At 44.3% G+C, this 27,386-nt stretch overlaps 1 protein-coding gene across 2 annotated transcripts in view; it reads left to right on the forward strand.

Moving 5' to 3' along the window:
* The window catches only part of dph6 (diphthamine biosynthesis 6), an 84,952-nt gene that overhangs the window by 33,671 nt on the left and 23,895 nt on the right, over positions 1–27,386 (forward strand). For both annotated transcript variants that reach the window (XM_071365696.1, XM_071365697.1), the window contains exons 9-13: positions 1,897–2,038; positions 2,287–2,409; positions 3,633–3,762; positions 4,085–4,271; positions 23,075–23,320. In XM_071365696.1, the coding sequence (XP_071221797.1) occupies positions 1,897–2,038; positions 2,287–2,409; positions 3,633–3,762; positions 4,085–4,271; positions 23,075–23,320 (828 nt within the window). The remainder of the gene's footprint in view (positions 1–1,896; positions 2,039–2,286; positions 2,410–3,632; positions 3,763–4,084; positions 4,272–23,074; positions 23,321–27,386) is intronic.

Here is a 27,386-nt window from a genome sequence, read left to right on the forward strand (position 1 = left end):
GCTTTTTTGATACGTGATAAGGAGGGGAAGCACTGTGGGACAGGGGAGAGATCCGCCTCTAGAGGGTCTCCCTCCCATCTCTCCACCGCTCTCTCCTCTAGCCCCACATGGCCTACTTTGACATCTGCAATATTCACTCCTGCCTGAAACTAGGCCTGGCTTAATAAACATGTCTGCTCAAATTAAGGCATTTAGGATTCAGGTAGCTGGTTAAGCAGACACGGTGGGGGGATAGAGGGATGGAGCGGAGTAAAGAATGGTGGAGGTGAGGAAAGGTGGGGGGATAAAGGCATAGGGATAATGCCCTGGCTCCTAGTGTGAGAGAGATTATCTGGATCCCACAGTTTGTGTATTGACTGTATGTACCCATGCAACACATTAGATTGACTCATGTCACTTTTCCCGTTGCAAGATGTTCTCATTGGTTTCCTTCTGGCTGCCTCTGGTCTGGTAGGGTAGAAGAGGACTAAGAAGTGTATGTATCCTTAGATTTGGTCAACCTACGTCGACACAGTTAACTATGATGTCAGATAAGGTTGTGTGTAACACAACAGCCCCTCCGTTTAACAGTATTACAGTGGTCTGGTCTGGTCGCCACTAATTATCTTAGCAGATTGGAGGCTACAACCAGTGACGGGAAACTAAATAAAAGCAACAAGCTTAGTAAACAACAGCATATTTGTCAGTTACTCTATGCATTGTATTTGTAGTAAAGAAAACCATTAAAGAATGGTGAGAGAAAGAACCAACTTGGAACCAAGAGGATGAGAGTTTTATCTAGTATTTGATAGAGGAGCTGTGCTAGCTGCATTCATTTGTGTGTATGTTTGTGTGTGATGGGGTACACGGGGGGGTCACAGGGGTCACACGGGTGGGAGCGGCCCCTAGCAGGCCAGTGCTCCAGGGTATGGTTTTTGTGTGTGTTTGTGTGTGTTATTATGGACAGAAATCATACCCTTCAACCCCAGTGACCCTCCAGCTTCCATCCTCCATACCTACAGCTATGTATTTTCTACCCCCACACACACACACATCCCCACAACCCCCCTGGGTCGCTGTTTGGGGGAAGAGCAGGGAGATTCCCTGGGCCTGGGATTCAGGGGAGAGGAGAACCTGCCCTCATGCTGCAGTCCAAAGCTCTTTCCATCAGGCTGACAGATCAGCCCTGACACCAGCACTAGAGGACTAGAGGAGACGGCACTGGGGCGGGAGGTGGGCAACACAGGGGGTGGGGACATCACGGCCCTCCATCATTTGCCCCTCAGTTTTTCCCTCCCTGTGTAGGCAGCAACCGAGAGGGTTTGCAGTATAATTAATTTGATTATCATATGGCCAAATGCAGCTGACAGCAGGAAGGTGGGGGCGAAGGGGGGGGGGGGGGGGGATTAGTTGTTAAGAACATTGGAAATATGTATTTAAATGTTTTACGCCCTGGTGGAATTTGGCAGGTAATATGTACGCCGTTGAGAATGCTAATGTTTTTATATTTTTTTAAGAAGAGGGTATGGAGGCAAAGTTCTAAATAAACAAATGAATAAAACACCAGTGTGGTGAAATCCAAAGCATGTCAAAGCAAAGCTAGGAGTCAAGAAGAGTGACAGCCGGCATGATTGAATTTACAGTATCAGAAAATGCAACCGCCTGCCGCCCCTCCCTGCTTGGTGTAATTCATGAATATGTTAGCATGTTGTTTCATATTCATTCACCTTGAAGTTATTTGTGGCTAGGCCCTCGTCAGAAACATAGTGACATACATAGCCTAGCCTGTGTAGTGGCGGCTTATTGAAAAAACAAATTGTGCTCTGTTTGGTTGTTTGCGCTGGTTGTGTGTAGTTATGTGATTTTGGGGCTGTGTCTGTTTGGCTTGATGTGTCCCCTGCTGGTGTTTTACTGCAGGGCGCGGTGGCGAGTGCTTTGCCCCTCGGTAGTTGTCCTTGCCAGAGTGTCATTGAAAAGATGACTGAGGAGGCTGATCAAGCTGAAGACATCCAGAAAGAATTTACATCAAATGGCGACCTTAGTTGTCATCGGGGCCGTGGTGAGGCGTGTGTGTGTGTGCGTGCGTGTGCGTGTTCTGTGTCATGTGGCCAGTGTCATTATGCTAGCTCTTTTGAGTGATCACTTGACAAGACCTGTCGTTCTAAGAACATACATTTATGACTGTTTAGGAATTAAATTTTTTGTTACTGTCCATTTCTGAATGAATTATTACTTAGCTGTCGTATACATATGATTTTGCTGTTAAAAATACTCTTCATATCTTCTAAAACATGTCTCTCCCTCCAGACTTCCCGTCCTGCTCACCTAAAAGCTCCAGGGGCTACCAGTGGATCTCAGGCATCACCGGGCTTCACAGCCCAGACCCAGGGATCCAGAGTCAGACCAATACAGCATTCACTCTGCTGCAAGGTGCAGTTCAGTACAGCAAAACAGGGGGGGAAGTATACTGACTGCAAACTAGTTTGTAACTCTGATGCTGCAAACTAGTGCATCACAAGTTCAAAAAACCGACTTGTAAAACGTTCCCAAGGCTACTTGAAAATTCTTTAGGTTCTCAGGAACTCTAGTGATAAGTCACAAACTCAGACTAATGCCCTAACCCTAAATAATCTATGTTCGCTTCGATCAAATAAACATTTAGAACTATTGAGGGAAGAGAAGGTTCAGAACTGCTTTTACTAGAGGTGATATCAGGAATATAGAATATATTAAGTGGTTGGTGCTTGGGATATTGGAGTGGTTGCCAGTACTCTGTAACCCCTTTGCGAGGTTTAACCCTCAAACTAGACAATTGAGAAAAATGAAGGGGGAAAACTCCTTTGTTCCCAGGACACCTTTCTTTCTCCTTGTTGTGTTAGCAAAATGCAATTGAAGAGGTGCGGCAGGTTGGGCCCGAGCAAAAAGCAGGGGAGAGATCAGCTCTTTATTCACAAATGCTCTTTTTAAGTTTGGGAGGCAAAGCGTTAAAGAGGCCCATGTGTAAGCTGCTTTGTCCATCACAGGGATGGAATTGCAAGCGCACCACACGAGGACAGACACTTTAAATGAACCCAGAGCAGAGCACACCCCACTCCTCTTCAAACAGACACTCACTCTCACACACTTACACAGGCACACTGTGTGGGTTAGCTCTTTTTCGCCCCGCAGAACTTTTTCTAAAAGTGCACACTTTAATAGTGCATCTGAATTGGGGGGGGGGGGGGTAGAAAGATGAAAAGCATATTTAATCGTGGTACGCGGCTGAACAGCCTTCACAGCGCAGAGACAATATTAAAGGAGTTAATATTTAATGGAGAACCTCTTTGTATGAGGGCGAAGTGTGTGAAGTACTCTGAGATGCCAGCGTCGGCAAAGGAAAACAAACTTGATGCCAAATCATATTATATGGGGGAGAAAGGCCTTGCTTCAAGCCCCCTGTCTTGCCTTCCCTGTGCTCTTTAAGGGAGCTGAGCTATGTACAATGCATGGGATGAAAAAAAACATGACTCTCAGAACTATGTGAAGGTAAACATAGCTCAATGTGCATTCCAAAGTATCACCACAATCATTTAACAACCTAAACAGTTTGTGTTCTCCCTACAATGACAAATATTTGTGTGTATATCTGTAATCGGTGTCTTTGTCCTGTGTAGGTGAGCTGGAGAGGAGAGGCTGGCAGCTGAAGCATATTGTTCTGGTTCACCTGTATGTGAGGAACATGGAGGACTTCATTTCACTCAACAAAGTCTACACCACCCACTTTGGCATAAACCCTCCTGCCAGGTACCATAATGGACCCGTAGGCTGCCTCTATATTGTCTAGAGAGGTTTCCCCTCCCTGTCTCCTACCTCGTATTAATTTTATTTACACACACCTTTCCTGCGTTCTTAGATCAGTGCAGATGAAGGACAGGGGATAAGGGGAAGAGCATACAGACTATTTAGCACCCTTAGACTGACCCCTCACCTAAAAAGCAGAGACAATCACATATCCTCACTAAATCCTTCACTGTCAGTAAACAGTTGATGAGTATAAAGATCATATCATCGGGCTCTGTTCCTTCATGTCCTCCCCTCATCTTCATCCCTCCCTCCACCTCTCAAGGGTGTGTGTCCAGGCACCTCTACCTGCCGGTCAGCTCCTCCAGATGGACTGTCTGCTCCACGACTGGCCCCCGGTGCCACAGGAGGCCCAGCAGGAGGCTACCTTTCACCACAGAGAGGCTCTTCATGTCCAGAGCCTGTCCCACTGGGCTCCCGCTAACATCGGGCCCTACAGCCAGGCCCTCAGGGTAAGAGACCCCCACGGGAGGGGAGACGGAGGGGAGGGTGGTGGGATGGATGGCTGGGTTGGGTCTTTTAGACTCCAAGGAACTTAGTAGAAACATGGAGAGGGGGTGTGGTGGTTGGGTTGGGGATATATGTGTGTCTCTTTAGATTTATACTGGGGACTAACAAGCATAAAGAGGTGATGGGGGAGACTGATGGCTAAGTGGCTAGATGGGGAAAGACAATCTTGTGTTTCTAGGGGCTTACAAGGAGCAGAGTGGTGCATAGAGAACTCTCAGTGAAAGACAGATCGATAAGAATGGTTGATCATTCCAGGGATCGTTATAACTAGCTACAACTTTGTTGTTTGAGTCTGACGAGGAACTAGAAACAAATACATAGCCTTTGAAATCCGACTAGGATACAAAGCTGTGATTTCACTGAAGTTTGTAGTCTGAGAGTATGTATTTGTCTGCACTTTTGTAAAGTTTGGAGAATGTAGCCTTGTGTATGTGGGTGTGTGTATACGTGTGTCTATCTACATCCGCATTCGTGTGTGAAGTTTGTAGGATGGAAGGGTTTTTCTTATTGTTTAAACACACAGACTCAGCTCAACAGGAGAGAACACAGGAAGTGAGTGTATCCGTGGTTGCGTGGGCGGCTGGTGCTGTCTGTTTACCCACTCTGTACTGGGGATTACACTTGTCAAGTTACTGTCAACAAGGAAAGTGTCCATCTCATCCACAACGACCTTGATCTCCCATCCAAACCTCCGATGAGTAAGAACACGTGTGTATGGATGGATGGTTGAGGTAGAACCGTTGAGTGTTGGGGATAACTTACAGAGTAATGATATCATGCTGTGCACACTGTTGTTGATCTCATAGAAGGTTAAGAAGGTTCAGACATTTTAGGGGATCAATAAAGTTATTATTGACATGAATAATTCAAGCCTCAGATTGTTAAATGAGCCTTGGATAAGCATGTAGTGCAGGATGTGTATTCTTTTATCCTACTCTAATACTACGCTCAGAGCCTACGCTTATACCGTAGACCCTTAGGGACATACAAACTAACAGTTATATGTCGTTTTTAAACAACAGAAGCATTTGTCTCTCTTAATGTGATTATTCCTGATCATTCAAAATGCAAAGCAATTTCCCCAGAAAACAATGAAATCGGATTTGTTTGCAGTGAACTCTGTAGAACGATCCCAAAGACATTAGCTTGTCTCTCAGCCTGCTGACTCTACCTCCATGCTATACTATACTGGTTCAATTAGAACACAAATATATGAACAACATTTATTTTTATTTTTTTTAACCTTTATTTAACTAGGCAAGTCAGTTAAGAACAAATTCTTATTTACAATGACGGCCTACCCCGGCCGAACCCGGACGACGCTGGGCCAATTGTGCGCCGCCCTATGGGACTCCCAATCACGGCCGAATGTGATGCAACATCACTGTGTTTTAGGGGGAGAATTTTACATATTGGTACAATTATGCCCTCGCTATGAGCATGCAGATGTGTTGCCCCACAGCTCACGCCTTAATGAGAATCTGCTGTCGCCATGGTGGCGAATGTTGCCGTGACAATATAGCCTAGCATTGGGGTCGCGGCAACAATATATAGTGCATTCGGAAGTATTCAGACCCCTTGACTTTTTACACATTTTGCTACGTTACAGCCTTATTCTGAAATTGATTAAATAGTTGTGTTCGCCTCATCAATCTACACACAATACCACATAATGACAAAGCAAAACAGTTTTTTAATTTTTACATTTATAAAAAAGGAAAACTTCAATATCACATTTACATAAGTATTCAGACCCTTTACTCAATAATTTGTTGAAGCACCTTTGTCAGCGATTACAGCCTCAAGTCTTCTTGGGAATGATGCTACAAGCTTGGCACACCTGTATATGGGGAGTCTCTGCAGATACTTTCAAACTCTGTCAGGTTGGATGGGGACTGTCACTGCATATCTATTTTCAGGTCTCTCCAGAGATGTTCGATCAGATTCAAGTCTGGGCTCTGGCTGGGCCACTCAAGGAAATTGAGACTTGTCCCAAAGCCACTCCTGCGTTGTCTTGGCTATGTGCTCAGGGTTGTTGTCCTGTTGGAAGGTGAACCTTTTCTCCAGTCTGAGTGCTCTGGAGCAGTTTTTCATTAAGGATCTCTCTGTACTTTGCTTCGTTCATCTTTCCCTCGATCCCGACTAGTCTCCTAGTCCCTCCCGCTGAAAAACATCCCCACAGCATGATGCTGCCACCAACATGCCCCACCATAGGGATGGTGCCAGGTTTCTTCCAGATGTGACGCTTGGCATTCAGGCCAATGAGTTAAATCTTGGTTTCATCAGATCAGAGAATCTTGTTTCTCGTGGTGTGAGAGTCTTTAGGTGCCTTTTGGCAAACTCCAAGCGGGCTGCCATGTGCCTTTTACTGAGGAGTGGCTTCCGTCTGGCCACTTCCATAAAGGCCAGATTGGTGGAGTACTGCAGAGATGGTTGTCCTTCTGGAAGGTTCTCCCATCTCCACATAGGAACTCTGGAGCTCTGTCAGCATGACCATCGGATTATTGGTCACCTCCCATACCATGGCCCTTCTCCTTCGATTGCTCAGTTTTGCCGGGTGGCCAGCTATAGGAAGAGTCTTGGTGGTTCCAACTTCTTCCATTTAAGAATGATGGAGGCCACTGTGTTCTTGGGGACCTTCAATGCTGCAGAAATGTTTTGGTACCCTTTCCAAGATCTGTGCCTCGACACAATCCTGTCTCGGAGCTCTACGGACAATTCCTTCAATCTCATGGCTTGGTTTTTGCTCTGACATGCACTGTCAACTGTGGGACCTTATATAGACAAGTGTGTGCCTTTCCAAATCATGTCCAATCAATTGAATTTACCACAGGTAGACTCCAATTAAGTTGTAGAAACATCTCAAGGATGATCAACTGAAACAGGATGCAGCTGAGCTCAATTTCGAGTCCCATAGCTAAGGGTCTGAACTCTTATGTAAATAAGGTATTTCTGTTTTTATTTTTAATACATTTGCAAAAATGTCTAAAAAACGTTTTTTACTTGTCATTCAAATCAAATCAAACTTTATTTGTCACATGCACCGAATACAGCAAGTGTAGACCTTAACGTGAAATGCTTACTTACAAGCCCTTAACCAACAGTGCAGTTCAAGAAGAGTTGAGGGGTATTGTGTGTAGATTGATGAGAATTATTATTATTTTTTATCCATTTTAGAATAAGGGTGTAACGTAACAAAATGGGGGGAAAGGAAAGTGGTCTGAATACTTTTGAATGCACTTTAGACTGACAGAGGAGATGCAGTCTGAGCCCAAAACAACCTCCCTCAACCCCCCTCTATCCCACTTTAGGAGATAATGAGTGGGATCCTATTAAAGAAAGGGGGAGGGGAAGAACAGCTCAAATTATATTAAATATTCGGTGGTCTTAATTATTTCCCCTGAAGAAGTTGTCAGTTTGATGTAACAGTCACACGGAGAGAAATTATTCAAGTTTAATTTAGGAATGATTGCATTGTCTTGTTTTATGGCAATACGTTGATTGGTGAAATCTATTGTTTGAAGTTCTGTTGTTAAATCTCTTTAACGTGGCTGTTGAGACCCATTGAATAAGGCAGTAAACTGAATATGGCAGTAGGCTGAAATGGCCAGTGTGAGGGTTTGCACTGACAATGACAGTAGGCTGAATATGGCAGAATGCTAAAGTGGCCAGTGTGAGGGACAGCACTGACAATGACAGTAGGCTGAATATGGCAGAACGCTAAAGTGGCCAGTGTGAGGGACAGCACATGGCTCCTGACAGGTCTGGCACACTGGGCATGCTACATCTGACTAGGACTGGGAGCAGGACTGGTGGTAGACCAGAGAGTGTCATGGGAAGAAAAGCTTGACGTGGCGTGTGATAGATGTTGGACCGCTTCGTCTGTCTGTCTGTCTGCTCCACTTTCTCTCTCCCTAATCTCAGACTAACTGTTGATATCATCTGGCAATCTGACAGATCCCTATCTGCCCTACTGATGTACAGAATATGTTAACCTTTATGATGCCGTCGCGGCAGGCCCTTTGGGTGTGTTTTGGTTACCATCGTTAAGGTGAAATCAATCGGGAGGCTCACAAAGAAGGGACAATAATTTAATTTGTGGTTTGTTTATGCGTTTTTTGTGACACCCTTGATTAGTTTCTGCTTGGAGGTCATGTTTAACATATTATTAGCAGTGATATGGGTAATGAGGGTTTTCTTCAGGGGTGACACATTTGATTGTGGTCACTGCTCTGCCTTAAGATACAATACCAGATATCAGAGTTCCTCTTCGAACCAATTTGTTCCTGTTTTGGTATTTTGATGTTTATCAGTGATTTAATGTGAATTCTCTCCAGACTCATGCTTTGTCTACATTATTTGCATAATTGAATTATCAAAAATGCCCCTGTTGTATCACATCAATCATTGGTGTAAAAAAAGAGCAGTTCCAGCTTTAATACAAAATATATAAAAGAAAACGTCTACGGTTTCAGCTTTTGAAACCACCCATGCTATTTACAACAACCATCAAGTTATGCCAGGAAAACTTTCTTAAAAACTGTCATAAAAACAGATATTACTCCATTGTTGAGTCAAGTCACTCAGTATCACTCAGCTTCCACAACCACATTGTCCCATTATCATAATAATAATAGGAAAAAGTCCTATATTCTGTAGCATCCACGTCTTTGTAAAGAGAAACCCATTTGTACTCATAACAGATGATTAAGCTTGCGGGTTGCCAGATGGAGAAAATTGACCCTTCATTAACCAGCGTGCTAGTTAACAGCAGGAGTCCCAAATGGAATTGGAAAGGAAACGGGATACCTAGTCAGTTGCACAACTGAATGCATTCAACCAAATTTTATTCACACCTATTTGATTTAGTGCTGCCCATTCTATTCCCCACAATCACAATCCCATTGGAGCAACATTACAGGCACAAACACAGTAGTGCCAGATTTACTCCTGAGCTGCAGCAGCATCAGTTGAATGGTTGTTAAACATATCCTCTTTCCTGTGTTAAGGTAAATGGAGCACCCCTGGGATATTTGGTGGGGTAATGATATTCACTGATCAAATTGTAGAAGAGCGTTTGGGGAGCTAGCGGGGTTAGCCTCAGGTTGCCAGGCCAACGCTCTGCTCACCGCTCACCCTTCCTTCACTCCCCTAATTGTGAGTGACATTCAATATTGCGGAAGCCTCTCGCGAGCCTGCAATAGGATTTGCATTGGATTTTGAAAATTGTGAAAGTGGACTCGGAAGCATGGAGGGGAAAGTGGATCTGATGTTGGCAATTAGCGTCAAAGGGAGGAGCAGAAACGTGGTGGGCGGTAGAATTTGAATAATCTTCTTAAGGGAGGCTAAATGTGTTAAAACAATGAGCTGAGCTGAGGCTGACCCTCTTGTTGGGGAAGTTCACAGGTCAAGTTAGGCAGAACCTCCCACTTAGGCCCTTCTGTCCTCTCTCTGGTTCTATCTGAAGAGAACATAGGGAGGGATTCCCTCCTCTCATATAAAGATGAAGCACTATATGTGAGGGTTCTCTGATTGATGATTAGGGAGCCAATAGAGCTTCATGGTGAGTTGACTGACTGACTGAGTTTCAGGTTGGGAGAGGGAGAAAAAAGAAAGCTTAGCTTTTGATCAATAGCCAATATTAAGCTAAGTGCTTTGTTTTATGGCAAGTTGTTCTTCCTCTGAATATTTCACAGCCATAAAGAGCTTACTTCCACACCTCATTGTCCCCCCCGCCCTTCTCTTCCATCACCCCTCCCTCCCTCACCCCCCTCACCCCGTCCGCCAGCCAGTGGAGGCAACATGCACCTAAATTACCACAGGAGGGTAATTAGCTACTCTAAAAAGGAGGCGTCTAGCTTCAGGGGGCCAGAAAGATCTATGCAAGTCAGACGTGTGTGTGCGTGTGCGTGCGCGCGTGTGTGTGTACACGCACGCGCGCATGTGTGTGTGTGTGCATGTGTGGGAGGACAGATACACATTATGTACTGATTAATTTGAACGTTTAACTTCATGTTTAATACAACAAAAATAATCCCATAAAAAATGTGCGCTCTTTGCGGAGGCCTCTTTCAGGGCCCCTGACGGCTCTCCCCTTCTCCATAATATACTAAAACACCCGCTTTTACCTCGCCTCCCTGTCATACTTTATGGATTTCTTCATAAACACGGCCTATACTTCATAAATGTCAACATTTTCAAGTCTATTAACATTACTTCTAAAGCGCTTGATAAAAGAGCAGGGCATGGGTGAAATAATGCACCAATAATACGGAGTAGCGCTGGAGGCTAGAACAGTAGGGGCGGCTCTCCAACGAGCGCTGGCAGACAATGCAGGGGATGTTATCAGCTCTAATAAAAGAACAAATGATCACTTCCAACCGAGGAGGAGAAGGGAGGAGGAGGCAAGGGGAAAAGGAGGGGGAGAGAGCGAAACAGTTGTCGAGTAATTGAGCTGATGAAAAATGAGGTTTGCAGCTAGAAGGGTTTGATCAGCCGAGAGATTGAAGATGAGGGTACTTTTCTTTTCGTTCAGTCAGTGGCCACAGTTTCCTTGGAGGATGTTATACATGGATTTGTGTTGGAGCTGGAATTAGTTGACGTACGTCAAAATATGTTTTAGTTTTTTCCCTCAGTTGAATATCTGAGTCCTAGAAATAGTAATACGTTACTCTGTTTTGGAATGTGGTGATTAAAAAACGGCTTTTTGGACTGACAGTTGTGGTGAAAGTCCCAAACGGGTCTAACTTCTTGTCTCGTCTCTGAACATCATCTGTGTACGTCTATACGGACTCACTCAGACCGTACTCATCTTGCCCAAACGTTGGGGTCAACTGTACACAATTGAGCTTGACAAACATACCACTCACTTTCATACCCGCATCGGCCTAATAATGATTCACCTATGACTAGCCATGGTTCTCATAGATGAGTGACAGGACAAGTACACTGTGTTCAAAACAGATAGTTACACACAGTGATGAACACGCATGCTCACACACAAACATTATGGGACACGTAGGCCCCTAGTGAGAGTGACTGAGCATCTGTACGTCTCTGTCCCTCTGTGAGTCACCAGAGTGGGTGAGGTAACTGTCCTGTCCCAGTAGCTGTCCTGTCCCACCACACACTGCACTTGGGGGTCTGGTGGATTTAAGTGGAGAACAACAACAGGGTCTCCACCCCCTCCTTACCCTCGTCTTCCCTAAAACAAGCCCATTTAAGGAGACGGATATTTGCCCTGACACATGGTCTCTGCTCTGGACGTGGTCTCTGTGATGAGGACAGTGGTGGAATCAGAGGGCGGGGGTTGGGCGTCTGTGTATATTTGTGTGCGCATGGATGAGTATGTGTGTGTATGTGTGAGGCAGTGACGTGCGGTGAGGTCGGTGGCTGGGTAAGCACGGGCTATTATCAAAGCCAGATTTACTCACAAATAAACCTTGATGAAGTCTAAGTTCACCATACAACAGCTTCAACAACCAGAGTGACATAGGCTGTTAACAGAAATTTGCACCAAATATAAATACCAATGTAGCCAAGATACGCAAGCGATAGCCTCCGATGACGGCATATTTCATATCATCTGATAAAATGACACACTGCTCATCTCAGCTCAGCCATAGACCGATGTAGCATCCACAGTTACAACTGATAGGTGGCGCTATAAGACCACATTTCATCCGAATCATTTGAAACACAAGCTTAGCCTTTCACAATGGATTTACAATTCTTCCAATGCACAGCGCACACAAACCCACACAAACATAATCATATTATGATCTGAAATATTATTACACACATATAATAAACAAGGTTCTAATTCAATTTCCATATCAACGATCGAAATGACTGAATGCAGTTCAAAATGTCAAAAAAGTGTCTCATCAAAACTAAATTCTAGATCGATAAATCAAAAGCATTCAAAGGCATGTTGTCTATTCTCATGATTAAACAGTAGCCTAACATGAAATTTCTAAATTGCATTTAGCCCTACCTTTACTTTTGAATGAAGTCCATTCGTCTGGTGAACCTCTCGGTGACAGTGTTGTAGAAGTCACAGCAGAACCCAATGGACAGTGCTGTAGAAGTCACAGCAGAGCCCCATGGACAGTGCTGTAGAAGTCACAGCAGAGCCCCATGGACAGTGCTGTAGAAGTCACAGCAGAGCCCCATGGACAGTGCTGTAGAAGTCACAGCAGAGCCCCATGGACAGTGCTGTAGAAGTCACAGCAGAGCCCCATGGACAGTGCTGTAGAAGTCACAGCAGAGCCCCATGGACAGTGCTGTAGAAGTCACAGCAGGCCCACGGTCATGTGGAAGACGCATTCCCAAGGCCTCCTTCGGTTCCATTTTCACACTGACACAAAAAGTAATTCCCATTCCGTCCACAAAGTAAAGTAAATGTCCAAAATGTTTAAAAGTCTGGGTAAAAAGTATAAATTGGTAATGACATTTCAGACAAGTGGACAGTCCAGTACTCACTGTTCGTCTGCCCGACAGCTAAAATTGTTTGAGGTGAAGTATGGTGTCCATTTCTCAGGTTGTTTTTGCTAGCTAGCTTTGAGTTTGTTCAGTTCAAGGGATGCGAGCGCCAAATGATGTAGACACGGCCAAATGTACACAGCTTACCCCAGTCAATACCCAACATGTTAAGGCAATATGCATGTGCAACACGGGAGGTTGGTGGCACCTTAATTGTGTAGAGCGGGTTTGTGGTAATGACTGGAGCAGAATCACTGGAATGGAATCAAATACATCAAACACGTGGTTTACAGGTGTTTGATGCCATTCCATTCTGCTCCGTTCCGGATAAAGATTTGAACGGATTTGAAATGTCTGAAAAGGAACGCATAAAAAACACCCGAATCATTGAGAAAAAAACATTAGATAACAATTTTGTATATTATTTCCATTCTTTATTTGGCTTTTCATAACAGGATCTGATGAGGAGGCGTTTGTACAGGGGGTGGTAGTGGGTAGTAGCAGGGCTGGGTGGGACTGAGATGGGGTCATTATCTATCCCCCCACCATCACACACACACCCCTCCTCTCCCTGCTGTGACCCCATGGAGGCTGAGTGCCAGTGGCAGCAGTCATTTTCAGGAAGAAGAGGCTGTGTTAGGCAGGCTGCACTACCCTAGCCCACTCCAGCCCTGCCTCGGCCACGTGGTTTGGGAGGCTGATATTAGCTAATATTGGCCCAGGACATGGGAAGGACTGGATCTGTCACAGTGCATTGGGCTCTCACTGCGCTGGGCCACTGTCGCCCACCTTTCTCTACCCGTGACACACACAGACACAGACACAGAAACGCCCACACACACACAGGTCTTCATTAATGGGTCCTGCCTTGACAACTGATCCTGATTGGCTATGAACAACTCTTCATGTATTATTGGTGTCTGACTGGCTTGGTTCATGTAAACAAGCCGCGGAAAGGAGGGACAGGATAGCCACCACCATCGCAGGCACACACATATACCACACTCACACACTCACACACACCTACACACTGTATGAACAGAGTCATAGACCTCCACACACATGTGCACACACACACCCTAGCCACATGCCCCAGTGCAGTGACCCTACACACCCAGCCGGTCACTGGAGATCAGAGATGCTTTCTCTTCTGTAGTGGGTGGACTTTCTCCCACTCCCCTGGTATAGTCAGTGAAACCATGTCTAGTGTTTGTTATTGGCTTAGAGAAGTGAACACAATTACTGATCTCCATTTCTATTTACTTATAAACTCCATTGAATTGAATAGAAAGTTCAGTGGATGAATATTAGGGGGGGAAAGGAAAATTAATACACATATTTAACTGTCAGGACTCAGGATGTATGGATGTGATTTGACAGATTCATTTAAGGGCTTTAATGTCTGTAGGAGTGAGTGAATAAGTGACATGCAGACGTGTGTGTGCGTGTGCGCTCGTGCTCGTGCTCACTCCAGTCCTGTCAGCTATGCCCACTCGTCTCTGCAGGGGGAATCAACACACCCAGGCATCACTGAATATAGTTGCTAGTTACCATAGTAATAGAATTGTCATAATCGTGTGTGTGTGCGTGAGTCTGTTTACTCTTAGCTTTGTCACTGTTGATCAGTCTAAAGGAGGACATTAAGGAATAGACCAGCCATGTCACAAAAGATGTTTGATTAACGCCACGTAACAATGTCAAAGTCAGAGATGCATATTAAAACCCTCAATCCATTTTTACCATCCAATCACAAACACTTTGTTCCAAATATTGTTTTTCTTTGGTATGAAATTCCACCAGAATATTGTCCCCTTTTTTAGCATTGTAAAATGGGAGTGGCTCTGTTTTATTGTGTGGTATAAATAGCAGAGTAACAAAGGCATACATAAAAATAAAAACGGCCAAGCTGTCCAGTCCCATCACTGTCTGAGGAATGGGAGATGTATGACCATTCTATTACTATGGTAACTAGCAACTATATTCAGTGATGCCCGGGTGTGTTTATTCCCCCTGCAGAGACGAGTGGGCATAGCTGACAGGACTGGAGTGAGCACACACACACACAGACACAGACACAGACACAGACACAGACACAGACAGACAGACAGACAGACAGACAGACAGACAGACAGACAGACAGACAGACAGACAGACAGACAGACAGACAGACAGACAGACAGACAGACGAAAAATACTCCTTCTGAAGTATAGAGGTGGGTGCCAACATACAGTATAGTAGCGATATGGTTAAAAAATAAACACAAACAAACCTGGCTTAGTGTACATAGTTCCACACAGCACAATGCAGGCAGGCTACTTGAGTAGTACGATCTAGTCTAATAAAGGTTAACAGCCACAACACAGAACAGCCCAGCGCTAGCCTACACACTGTGAATATAGCTAATACACTGTATATAAACACACAGGAAGACAGGACAGCAGACAGAGTTGAATAGAGATGGTGCTGACAGAGAGATAAAGGGATACATCATACATAAACGGAAAGAGCACAGTAGTAGTGTGCCCTAGTAACAAGAGTCATCACCTTGAGGTTAATATACTGCTTAGTGTGTGAGTTCAAGAATGCCACAACTGACTTTACACCGCTGTTTGTTTTATAGACTGTATTTTGGTGGTATTGGTTATTTTTAGACTTTCTATGACTGCGTTGCTGCTATATTTAATTTTATATTTCTACTATATTCAAAGTGACAGTAAGTGCTTCTGGTGGAAAATGATTGTTAGGTCGTCGTCATCATACGACGGTGGATGAGCATCGCAGTTTTGTCTTCATTTATTAAGGTGATTTATTGATGGCTCAGGGAAAAGTTAGCATTTATGTCCCATTTACTTCTGGACACTCACCTTTTCATGAATTTCACATTGAGGTGGTGGGTACGGTACAAAGCCACGGTAACTTTTAACCTGGGTCACACATTTTTCAACAGCCATTGCCATTTAAGTACACTTTACAGAGGTGTTGTGGATGAATTATAGACTATTTCCTGTTTTAAGCAAGCGCTGCGTTACTGTGGACATATAACCATGTTCGTCTTTTTCCAGATGTATTATTGATATGGTTGGATTTATTATGTAAGTATCTGTCAGATACTATGAATGTTAGTGGGCTTTTTGGGCTTTTGGGCTTTTAGGGGGAAAGAGAAAAGTACAAATATAGTATTTAATGTTTTTTTATACAGAAATTGTTTGATTTTAAAGTAGAAACTTCGTAATTCAATGTTTTCTTCTATACATTATCAACAGCTTAAATAAAAAAATAACTAGAATTTTATAGACTAAATAGTATATCTAGTGGATACAGTATCTATTCAATTAAATATTCAGTCAAATGTATACTATAAAGCCAAGAATGATAGAGGAACAAGTTTGACACTTTTTTCCAAATAGGAACCAAAATTGACCTGAACAATTTAATCAGATCCTGAATTTGTAACTGCAAGAAATATTGATTCAACATTTTGAACATAAAAACCATCCAAATTATTTCCAGAAAATGATTTCCTTTCTGACATTCCATTGACCTTAATCCACCTTTCCTTGACTTGTATGGGATTTATTTTTTATCGGTAAAAACATTTTGTTGTTGTCCATAACACATCTGAGAGGAGGTAGAATGTATCTGGCCATACACACTGTATAAAGTGTAGGCCTACATTGAGAATGCTTAGCCGCATTCCCCTACGACCACAGCATTTTCCATGCAGTCATACTGCCATCTCTTGAAAGGAAAGGGAACTACCACAACCAATCCTCACTGGGACATTCTCTCTGCCTCTCTCTGTTTGTCTTTTATTCCTCTTGCCTGTATTTGTATTGATGTCTACTGTACTGCAGGTTGTCCACTCGCTTTAAGCAGAGTTCCTTTAGTGCAACCTTGGTGTGGCTGGACCCTATCTGCTACAGTAAATGATGGCTGGACAAGGCGATGCGGTAGGACTGGCCTCTGCCTCTCCAGACCAGCGCCTTTACCAATGAGACAGCCTCACGTGTCACCACAAGTCACGGGGGAGACAGTGGACATCACTCACTGTGTCACCCCCCCTCGCCCCCCCCCCCCCCACACACACACACACACTAATACACAACAACAACACACACATAAATGACATTCATAGAACTGACTGATATTGACAAAATATGACCATCCAAGTGATTTTCCAGATATAAGATTACATTTGAGTCTTGATTTCAGGTGCGCAGGTTAGGAGTTGACCAATCTAGTCTTTTCTTTGACTGTGAATAAAAGGTAAATAAAGCTTGCATGGGCCACTCTGTAAAAAAACAGAAACATGACTGAAAGAGGTGGTCACAGCTGGAAAGGGAGCATGAACGGGGGTTGAGGGTTGCAGTTTCAACATCATTCAATCAGACAAACATGCCCCTCAGCTGAAACAGCGAAACCCTTCCCATTCTCTCGAATTAGGGAGATTAGCGGGAAAGCGCATAATGCGGGATGATGGAATTTGTCATAATTTGCATTGTCCTGGAATGATCCTGTTTGATAGAGCGACGCATCGAGGAGCTTGTCATGTCCCACGGGCAGGTCATAGAAGAAGCTTGGCAGAAATGATTTTTGAGATATGTGCATCAGTCGTAAAAGCCTCACAACCAATTTGTCAAAAAAATCTGAGGTCGGGACAGTTGAAGGCACCAGGGCATTTTGCTTTAACGCACAAAGAAAACGTGGTCTTCTATCACTTCAGCACGCAACTCTGATGGTCTGGGCTACCACACTCTTCATTAACATGTACCTTTATCCGCTTGACTTTTTATATTTTACAAGATTTGTTTATTTATATTTTATTTATAAAATTATTTGGGTTGAAGTAAATTTAAGATAAAACACAGCAATACGTCAATTCTAATATATTTATTTTTGTCAACCGAAATTGTCAAATTCAAAAATTCTAAATGATTTATTTATTTGCTCCTGTATTGTGGCGTGTGGATGTGTGTGAGGAGGGTGTCTCCCACAATAACACAAAGCAGTCCCTTCTGACCTTGATAATACTCCCCAACGCAGCCTAGGCTACAGACAGACGAGTAATCAGCATAAAGTTGACCAGAGCCGACGTGACAGTGTTACTTCTCCACGCGGGCATCTCTGGAACGGGCATGTCGAGGGCAGACAGGCAGGCAGAATGGAAACGGCATAGTGAAAGCGAGAGAGGGGCCAATGTGACGTTTTGTCTTTATAGTGTCTTTTCACGATTCCTGATTATTTTTCTTTCTCAAATATTTGTTCTGGTAATAACTATTCTATTTTGAACATATGTCCGTAGGTATTTTTGTCTCCATATGCAGTTCTGGACCAGAGAGGATGCTTGAGAGATCCCCCATGTTTGCCTTTCTTTGTGAGTTTCATTCGGGCTATTTATGTCGCCGTTTAAGTAACACTGATGTTGTGTGACAGTTGAGCATACAAGGGTTAGGCTCAAACTAGAGCACAAACTGAAAAAAGGGACATGGAGGATTAATAATATGAAGAAATTTAAAAAAATACAATTTAGTTTTCTTTCAGAAGAAGCCTTAATTAAGAGAGACTAAGATGGTGAACGATACAAGAGAAGGGGAGAAAGGTTTTGGTTCTCCTGAACATGTTATATTTCTATAAATGAGGTGTCAGAAGCCCCAGAATCTCCTCAGGGCGTAGCACAACATGAGCCCATCTCTTATCATTTCTTATTCGGAGACGTGATGCGCTTTGAATGCACTAATGCTGAAAGAGCCCTACAGACTTGAAGCCAGTTGAAGATGGAATCACAGCACACAGACCTGACAAAGTGACATCCACCGTGGAAGGATGAAACAGTTATTCCGTATCAAATCCAAAAAGCAGAAATAATATATGCACTTAAATGCGTGGAATTAACTTCTTCCTTGATCCGCACATTTACAACTATTTGCCAACCTTTAAATATTCAAGAACTAAAAAATACAGGAAAGAGATTAAGAATTGTGTGGCATGAAATAAGCATGTTCCTTTATAGACTATGAGATTGTGAGGTTTAGAAGGGCTATTCGTTCTAATACAGTTTGATAGGTGTTATGACATGCCTTGCTCCAGTGTTCTAGTGATTGAGTCATTCAATATCCCCCCCTGCCTTCAGTCCAAAGTACTACATTCACCCATTTGCTGTGGACCCACTGTTAACAATGCTCCAAAGATTCAGAAGCAAACATAATTCTGTTACCAATTCTTACTCACATTATGCTGCATTTAGTCATACACTGTTTAGCCCTTTCGTTTTGTGTTATGTGTTTCCTTCCTGCGTTAGCCAAAAGTCACAGCATATTAATTTGATTCATTTTGTACATTTGTATTATCATTCCCTTAGTTAAATTACGCACGAGGGCTCAATGGGAGATGTGAATGAACATATCTGATAAGCAGACCATGGAGCTGTTCCCCCTCACCCTGTCCTTGGACCAGGGAGAAAACCTGACTGTTTATCAATACCAGGTCACTTTACCTGCACTGGCCCAGTCTGGTTGGTCTATACCCAGCCCTGCTAATGACACAGAGTCAGACAGTCATTCAGCAGAATTGAGCCCAAAGAGTTACTTTACAACACCAATGTAAATATAGCCTTAGCCTGTTCATGCCTTGGAGGTTTCTAACTAAAACGACAATTAAGAAGGCCTCAGACACGCTAGGCGTGTTACAAGAAGCAGTGAAGGCTTGAGAGCGGATGGATTCATCCATGCAACCGGTGCTAGTGTTCCAGTGTTCCGGCATTTGCATACGTGTTACTGTCTGGATCCTTGGGGCTCAGTGACCTTTTGACACGTCATTGGGTTTATGAAAAATGATGGTGTTTAAGCCATGAAATAAAGGTTGATAAAGCATGAAGCCAAAACACAGATTCAATTAATGCTAAGCAGGCAGCGTGTGCCGCGACTGCCTCAGACGTCTCACAGAGAGGACGTTTGTGTAGCTTGTAGGGAAAATAAGGTCTGAGACACATTTAGTGTTAAGCCAGACTAATAGATTTTGTAACCCTGAGGTACAATATTCAAAACTCGGCTTGCACAATAACTAAATATGCATTTTCAGTAAGTCAGGAAACAATTGAAATATCAGATTGAAAAACATAAGCTGCATTGTACCTTTTACCGTTTAGGGTCAGGATATCTGCAATTGCTGTGAGAGGGAGTGGAGGCTAAGTATACCATTCACCATGAACACGCCTTACTATTGATTTAACTGTGAAATATTTAATATCGCGTGTCCTTTTCTCACTGGGCTATTTACACTCCTAAGGTTACCGTTTGAAAAATACTTGACTTGTTTATAGGAAGTTTAATGTAATATGCTATTGTTTGACCCTTATGAATATTAACAGTCTCATCTCTGGCCTATTAAAAATGCATGTGGCATTGTGCTTGTTGATCACGTTTAGGACGCCCATGCAAATTGGACTGTCTTCCCTGTCAGTGCAGTAGATAAATAATGTAGCTGTGTTGTATATTCAGGGACACACCATTGACAGTCAATTAACAAGTTTGATTGGTGTGTGAACTCATTCTTTTGAACTGTTAATTTTATGTAAATAGTATTCGTTTCCCTTTTTCCTCCACTCTCAGGTTCGCCGTGAAAAGCCGATCCCTCGTTAACCCCCCCCCCCATGTGCCAGTAGTAACCTGAGCTGGAGCTTTAATAATTGATCATCACACACCTGCTTGGTGGAAGCTATGGGGAGTTTGTCTTTAACAGTCAAGGGGGCATGCGCTGGCCTCTTGATATTCAAATCAACAAATGGTAGTCCTCCTTTTTTGGAAGTCAAAATGGGGAGCTCTTTTTATGGCTTGTTACGAGGTCCTCGCCACCCGTCTGACTTTATCAAGGCTCCTCAGATGGAGGAGATATGATGGCCCTTGATGGCTCATAAATGGAATGCCAATGACGATTTGTTGTTGACGTCTCCAACAACTCAGGCTTTTATGTTACGCTGCAGACCAGACGTAGATGTATAGTTCGCGCTTCCACAGATAGTGCTCGCAGGTAAATGATCAGGTGGTTGATCCGACCGTTTGAAAGACAGGAGGCCTCCCTCCTCCATCCCCCTCCCCTCCTCTCCTCCCTTGCGTCCTCTCTCTCATCTCCTCCTCTGTCGTGGTAATTTGGAGCAGCAGAGGCAGATGCTGAAGATTCATCAAAGTTGACAAGTGAACCCAGGAGCTAGGAATCATGGGAAACCCATATGGAAATGGCTGTGGCCATATCCCCCTCTAGCAAAGAGCTTTATGTTGTTCTGTTATTATCAAATCAAATTCTACAAACTGCTGATTTTGTCATGGTGAAGAAAAACCTTTGAGTGTGCTGCAGCAGTATTTTAAAGCGGCATCACACTGCCCTTGAATGTCCAGTAGTAATGTCCACTATGGTGCATTGATGTGTACTGAAAATACAGTGTAACTCAAAACATATGCACCATGTTATCCTGCGTTCATCCCATAGCTTTGCAATGCTTCTTATCTGCATATATTGCTCATTGGAAATTTGATTAAGTAATAAAGGCTACTTTTATGTAAAAGCAATTTCCCCTGTCTCATTGATGTGGACTCGATATCTCAGATAAGCCTAGTAGGTGATTGGATCTGTAACACCTAGAACCTTAGGGTGGTGGGGGTTAGACAATTGGCCTCATTTGCTACTAACAAAGTGAGCAAGGGTACTGACTCAGTGGAGGTGAAGAGGGGGTTGGGGCGAAGTGCTAAGCCTTCAGTAATACCACTGGTCCACACTTGGTAACCCTGGTAATCTGGGGGAGAAATACAATACCCATGTATGTACGTATGGTAATCGGTTAAGGACCCTGCTCTCACGCCATGTATCAATTGATTTTGGTCTCCTTGATCCCTCTGGAGGTCAGCCTCTTCACAGACCCTGAAGGTCTCTGCTTAGACCACCAATTAACACCCTGTCACCAGCGGCTGTTTGCATTGACTAGGAAGTGGCATGGTGGCCACACTTTGATATCCTAATGTAGCAAGGTGATGGGTGTCCAGGGACCTGACCTCTCCACTAGTCTCATTGGTCCCCACGCATCCTTCTGCATTAATCGCATGGATTTCTTTGAGCTTAAATTATTGAGCTTAGGAACTTTGTCGTCTAACAGGCCGTTTATCTGGGAATCTCAGCTTATTATGGCGTGGCTAATTATGCTCATGAATAAGACAACACAGACAGACCCCCGTTTGAACGGATCTGCTCTCACGCATGCTAAGGCACCTGCTTATCTTCCTGGTGGGAAATGTGTATTATTGGTGATATGATACATTGCGAAAAAAGATGGAACTTAGTTGATGCTCTAATCAAACTGACTGATAATTGATGTTCATTTCGGACGTTACACCTCACTGATGTCTGCACTGTGTTATTTTGACAGGACTCAGGTAGAGTTAAGTTAGTTTGATTAGGAAATGAACGGCACTTCTTTGCAGTTAGAACATGTTTTTGTTTGTCAGTTTTCACGTTCAAGTTGTGTCAGGTCTGTGTTTGCAGTTTGCACTCTATAGCTTTACAAAATAGTAAATGTTTCCATTGTAGTCCTCCATGAGGTGTGTATATGTTTGGAAATTAAATAAATAAGTTAGCCTCAATTCTATATCGAACAGCCCAACGTCTTCACCAGCCATTTGTCCGTTTGAGAGAATGACTGCATTTATCATCTTTGACCAGTAGCCAGTTCTGTGGGAGTGTGTAATTGAGTTTCAAGCGATGGATTGAGTTTGAGGAGAGATTTATTCTCTGAAACCAGGAGTGTGTACATAGGCCACATGGCCAAGCAGAAGCACAGCCATTCTATAGGGCAACTGAGAGGGAAAACATGAACCCCTGGAAAGAGCTTTGGTTGACCGCTGCCAGGATGTATGAGACTGATGTCAGGGTCTATAATGTGAATGGAGCTGAACAACCAAACAGTTCCTGTTTAATCACATATATGGCTCAATTCCATTGGAAGAACCAGGGGGAAAAAGAATGAAAGTGAACTAGGGAGAACCAGGAGGAACCAGAATGAAAGTGAACTAGGGAGAACCAGGAGGAACCAGAATGAAAGTGAACTAGGGAGAACCAGGAGGAACCAGAATGAAAGTGAACTAGGGAGAACCAGGAGGAACCAGAATGAAAGTGAACTAGGGAGAACCAGGCACAGGGTTCCATAGTTACACCATGAAATAGGCTAGCATCAGCTTAACTAACGTGTGATTGTGTGGTACCTTTGCCCCTTTACAGGTGGATGAGGCAGTGTTCTGTGCAGGCCAGATCGCCCTGGTGCCTTGTACCATGCAGCTGGTGAGGGCTGGAGCGAGGACCCAGGCCTGCCTGTCCTTCAGCCACATAGAGAAGGTTCTGGAAGCAGTGATCAGCAGCCTTACCCTGGGCCATGTGCTGCAGGCCCACTGCTACGCCACCCGCAGCCAAGACATCCCTGTCATCAGAGCAGTCTGGGACAGCAAGCTGAGGGCCGCACAAGAGAAGGTGAGCTATTTTATCAACTATTTATCCTTTGTATAAATCCTTTGTGTATTTATCCTTTTGTGAATTTGATCAATAGCATAAATAAATGGAATTAACCTCTACTCACACAGAGTAGGCAAAAAAACAGCATCTGTGTGTGCTTCCATCTCCATTTGAATAAAGGAGAAAATGTGATAGACATATTAGACATGCAGCCTTGAATTCTCTATCAGAATTTAATGGGCAAAAAGTGGAATTTCCAAATGAGCCAAAGTCCCACCCTCTCTCCCCCTTCAGAGACCCAGAGCTCTGTTGCTGATATTTACCAGTGAGTGTGCTCATGAAAAGTTGATGATGTGGGAAACACTGGTGTCTTTGATAATATGGAGCTTGGCACAGAAGCAGATGTCTTCCGTTAGAACCTCCCTAATCCTTTATCCCCCCTTTTGGAGTTAGGCTGAACTCTCTGAGCAGCTTATCCCCCTCCAGTCCATGCCCCCGCCCCAAACCCCTCTCCCCTGCTACAGACCCTCTTCCACATGGCTAATAAGGGCACCAGGCTCCCCAGCCAGGCCTGCTCCTCCCGCGGTAATCTGCCAGCCCTGGGGAATAAGGGAGCAGGAGAGAAGGGAAGAGCCCACCTCCAACATGTGTCTCAGACTCTGTGGTGGGAAGTGCAGTGGGGGAACTCACTAAAAGTGCAAATCAGGGACTTTCTAAAATGTGCAGTGGGGACTCACTAAAAGGGCAGAATGGGGACTCGCTCACTTGCAGGACTTGCCTTCATGATGGAGATAGCAGACTAGATACCCTCTTAAAGCTCACACTGAGTGTACAAAACATTAACAACACCTGCTCTTTCCATGACACAGGCTGACCAGGTGTAAGCTATGATCCCTTATTGAGGTCACTTGTTAAATCCACTTGAATCAGGTTAAAGGATTTTTAAGCCTTGAGACAATAGAGACATGGATTGTGTATGTGTGCCATTCAGAGGGTGAATGGGCAAGACAAAACATGTAAGTGCCTTTGAACAGGCTATGGTAGTAGGTGCCAGGCACACCAGTTTGGGTCAAGAACTGCAACGCTGCTGGGTTTTTCACGCTCAACAGTTTCCCGTGTGTATCAAGAATGGTCCACCACCCAAAGGACATCCAACTTGACACAACTATGAGAAGCATTGGAGTGAACATGGGCCAGTATCCCTGTGGAACGTTTTTTGACACCTTGTAGAGTGGGGTGCAACTCAATATTAGGAAAGTGTTAGGAAAGTGTTTGGTACACTCAGTGTATAGGCTCCACAGAAGAGTTTAGTGACAACTTATTGATAGAGTTGGACCCATAACAAAGTGAGGACCCATAACTCTATTGTGAGGAGGGTAATAGGAATTCATGTAAACTGTTCCCTGCCCATAGCTGGCCTCCCCCAACATGAGTAAAATAAACGTATAACACAGGGAATGCTACTAATTAGCATGTAGTTTAGGGACTGTCAGACCATTGACTCACTGAGGTCAAAGCTTAGGGAACTAGTTGGCTACAGCATCAGGGCCAGGTCAATCAGGGCCAGGTCAGATGTGCTCCAAGATGGCCAACATTCAATAAATTGGTGAAAACTAGTCTTTGATGTGTCAAGCGGACTGCTTATTGGCACCTTGAGAGTCCTCTATCTGAACTGGCACTTGAATGAACCCCTCCACAGATTGACAGCTCTGTTAGTTTCCCCCCAAACAGGTTAGTTAACCCTCTCTCAGCCCTTAGACTATTACAGTGGGCTAGCTGGTAAGGGTTACTAACCTCCCACCTCCCCTTTGTGAGGTAGTCTTTGAGTAGCAATAGATGCTGGTAGTTCCCAGCTCCTCCATCCCTCCTCCCCTCCCTCCCTCTCTCTCAGTGCAGGTGAAGAGGGAGGAGAGGAGAGGATCCAGGGGAGAGAGAGAGGCTGTGGCAGGGGCCTGCTTGCGTTTCATCCTGGGCCTGGTGAAATGGCTCTGTCCCTGCGATGGGGATTAGACAAAGCGCCGGTGCTCATTTGAAGTGATTGTAATGAGAATATTTAACACAGGTCAAATACAGATAACACCACTCCTACAGAGACTGGCGAATAACTTATCCTCTCCTTTATTCACTCACACACACACAAGGCTCAGGACTGGCTGAGTGCACCTGCAGTAAATGGGATCTTTATGTTCTTGGTACCTGTATTTTACTGTGTGCTTTTTACCTGGTATTTACTTAGAAGTTCAACTTAGAAATTCCATGGTAAAGTGGTCATTATTAAACTTTTTGTAAGATAATGATTTAAACTAGAAAGGGTAAAGCTCCAGGGCCAGTATTTGGATGTGGATCGTCTTAACCATTGTCTTTGTCAGTAGCTATTGATTCACACTAGAGACACCTGATGAGGTGGCTCAGCACAGAGACCACATTTTGACCCATGCAATTAGCTACATAGGAAACCAATAGACCCCGAATCCACCCCTGACTAAAACCAGGCTCACTTTGAATAAAAGTGTCTTCTCTTGTTAGTTTCAACAACTTGACTCCCAGGTCGCACTCACTTTTACCTGACCAGCTCCTGCAGCCAGTCAAGCAACACTAAAACCCTCTTGCTATTCATTTTCAGAGTGACGAATAATAACGGCCAAAAACATTTATCACGTTTACCTCCGGCGCCGCGCACAAACGTAACCAGCAATCAGAGCTGTGATGAGGTGGGAGACATCAGGCTGCTGAGGCAGAAGGAAACACAGCCGCGTGGCTCCATGTTGATGTTGTGCGTTGATCATTTCTCTAATCAGGTGGACGGGGAAGCTTGCAGGGGTTAATTGGGAGCACGCCGGAGCCCCCTCGCATGTGAAATCCTATTTATGGCGCGTCGAACCGCGAGGTCAGTGTGTGAGTGTGATGAATAAGGAGGTGTGCATACAATACGTCTGTAATTGTTAGCCAGACTTCTCAGTTGGTATGGACAAAAGGACTGGAAAACACTTATTTTGTGTTGATGATCAATTGATTTTCTCCTAGTTATTAGTTAGGCTAAACGTTTGGTATTCATGAATGCACATTATGTGATGTGTGATCGAATGGCAATTTCCATCATAAGAAGTTACACAAGATCACAGTGTGAAGTCAAGTGCCATGCTATGGTCGTTTTCTGTGTTTGTCTGAATCCTGGCTTGAGTGTTCTGTAGTAGTCCCTCTTTATGGTTCCATCAATCTCCATCTAACTCCATGGGTACCCCCACACACCTAAACATATAGGCCCTTATATAATAAGGGTTCCTCTCACTCCCTCTTGTATATCCCCTCTCCTCCCTTTAACCCTGTTCTGCCCCCTCTCTTCAGGAGGGAGCTGTTAGTGTTAGCTAACCTAACGCACCTCCAACACCACAGCAGCAGTAGACAGGCTTTGGTTTATACAAGTGGCCCCAGGGCTACAGCCAGCCAGCCAGCCTGCAGAGGAAACGGAGAGACGAGAGGGGGGATATTGTGAGGACTGGTGGCCCACTGCTACACCAAGCCTGTAGAGGGAACAGAAAGAGAGAAGAGGAGAGGGGGATAATGTGGGCACTGGTGGCCCACGTCTCTCAGGTAGCCACACAGAGGAGAGCCAGGCAGTCCCAGCCACGCGCTGAAGGCCTCCCGCTGGGCAGGAAATGTAGGGGAACTGCCTAAGCGGCTAGGCCCCATCAGCTCCCTGCTGCTTGCCGGCTTTACACCACTTCCTTATTACGGTGTTTACCGTTCGCCTTTCACGCCTCTCTGGTCCCCAGCCCTGCGCCAAGCGTCTGTGAGAGAGAAGGAGCGGGGGAAAGGAAGGAGGGAGATAAAATAAACATGGTGGAAAGCAGGTCACATCCTCCTTCGACAGTGGCTGAGTGAGTTCCAGATTTTCACAGAGTGCGAGAGAGAGAGGGGGGTTGTGCTAGTGAGCCAACTGAATGAAGGGATGAAGTAATGTGATGTATTGCATTATGGAGAAAGCAGCATTAAAGAGCAGGGCTGCCCCAATCACACGTACATACACACCATGCCACACACACAAACTCTACTGCAGGCACTCAGCTCAGTCATATATCACAAT

The sequence above is a fragment of the Salvelinus alpinus genome, chromosome 25 (genome assembly GCF_045679555.1).
Source record: "Salvelinus alpinus chromosome 25, SLU_Salpinus.1, whole genome shotgun sequence".
Lineage (NCBI taxonomy): Eukaryota > Metazoa > Chordata > Actinopteri > Salmoniformes > Salmonidae > Salvelinus > Salvelinus alpinus.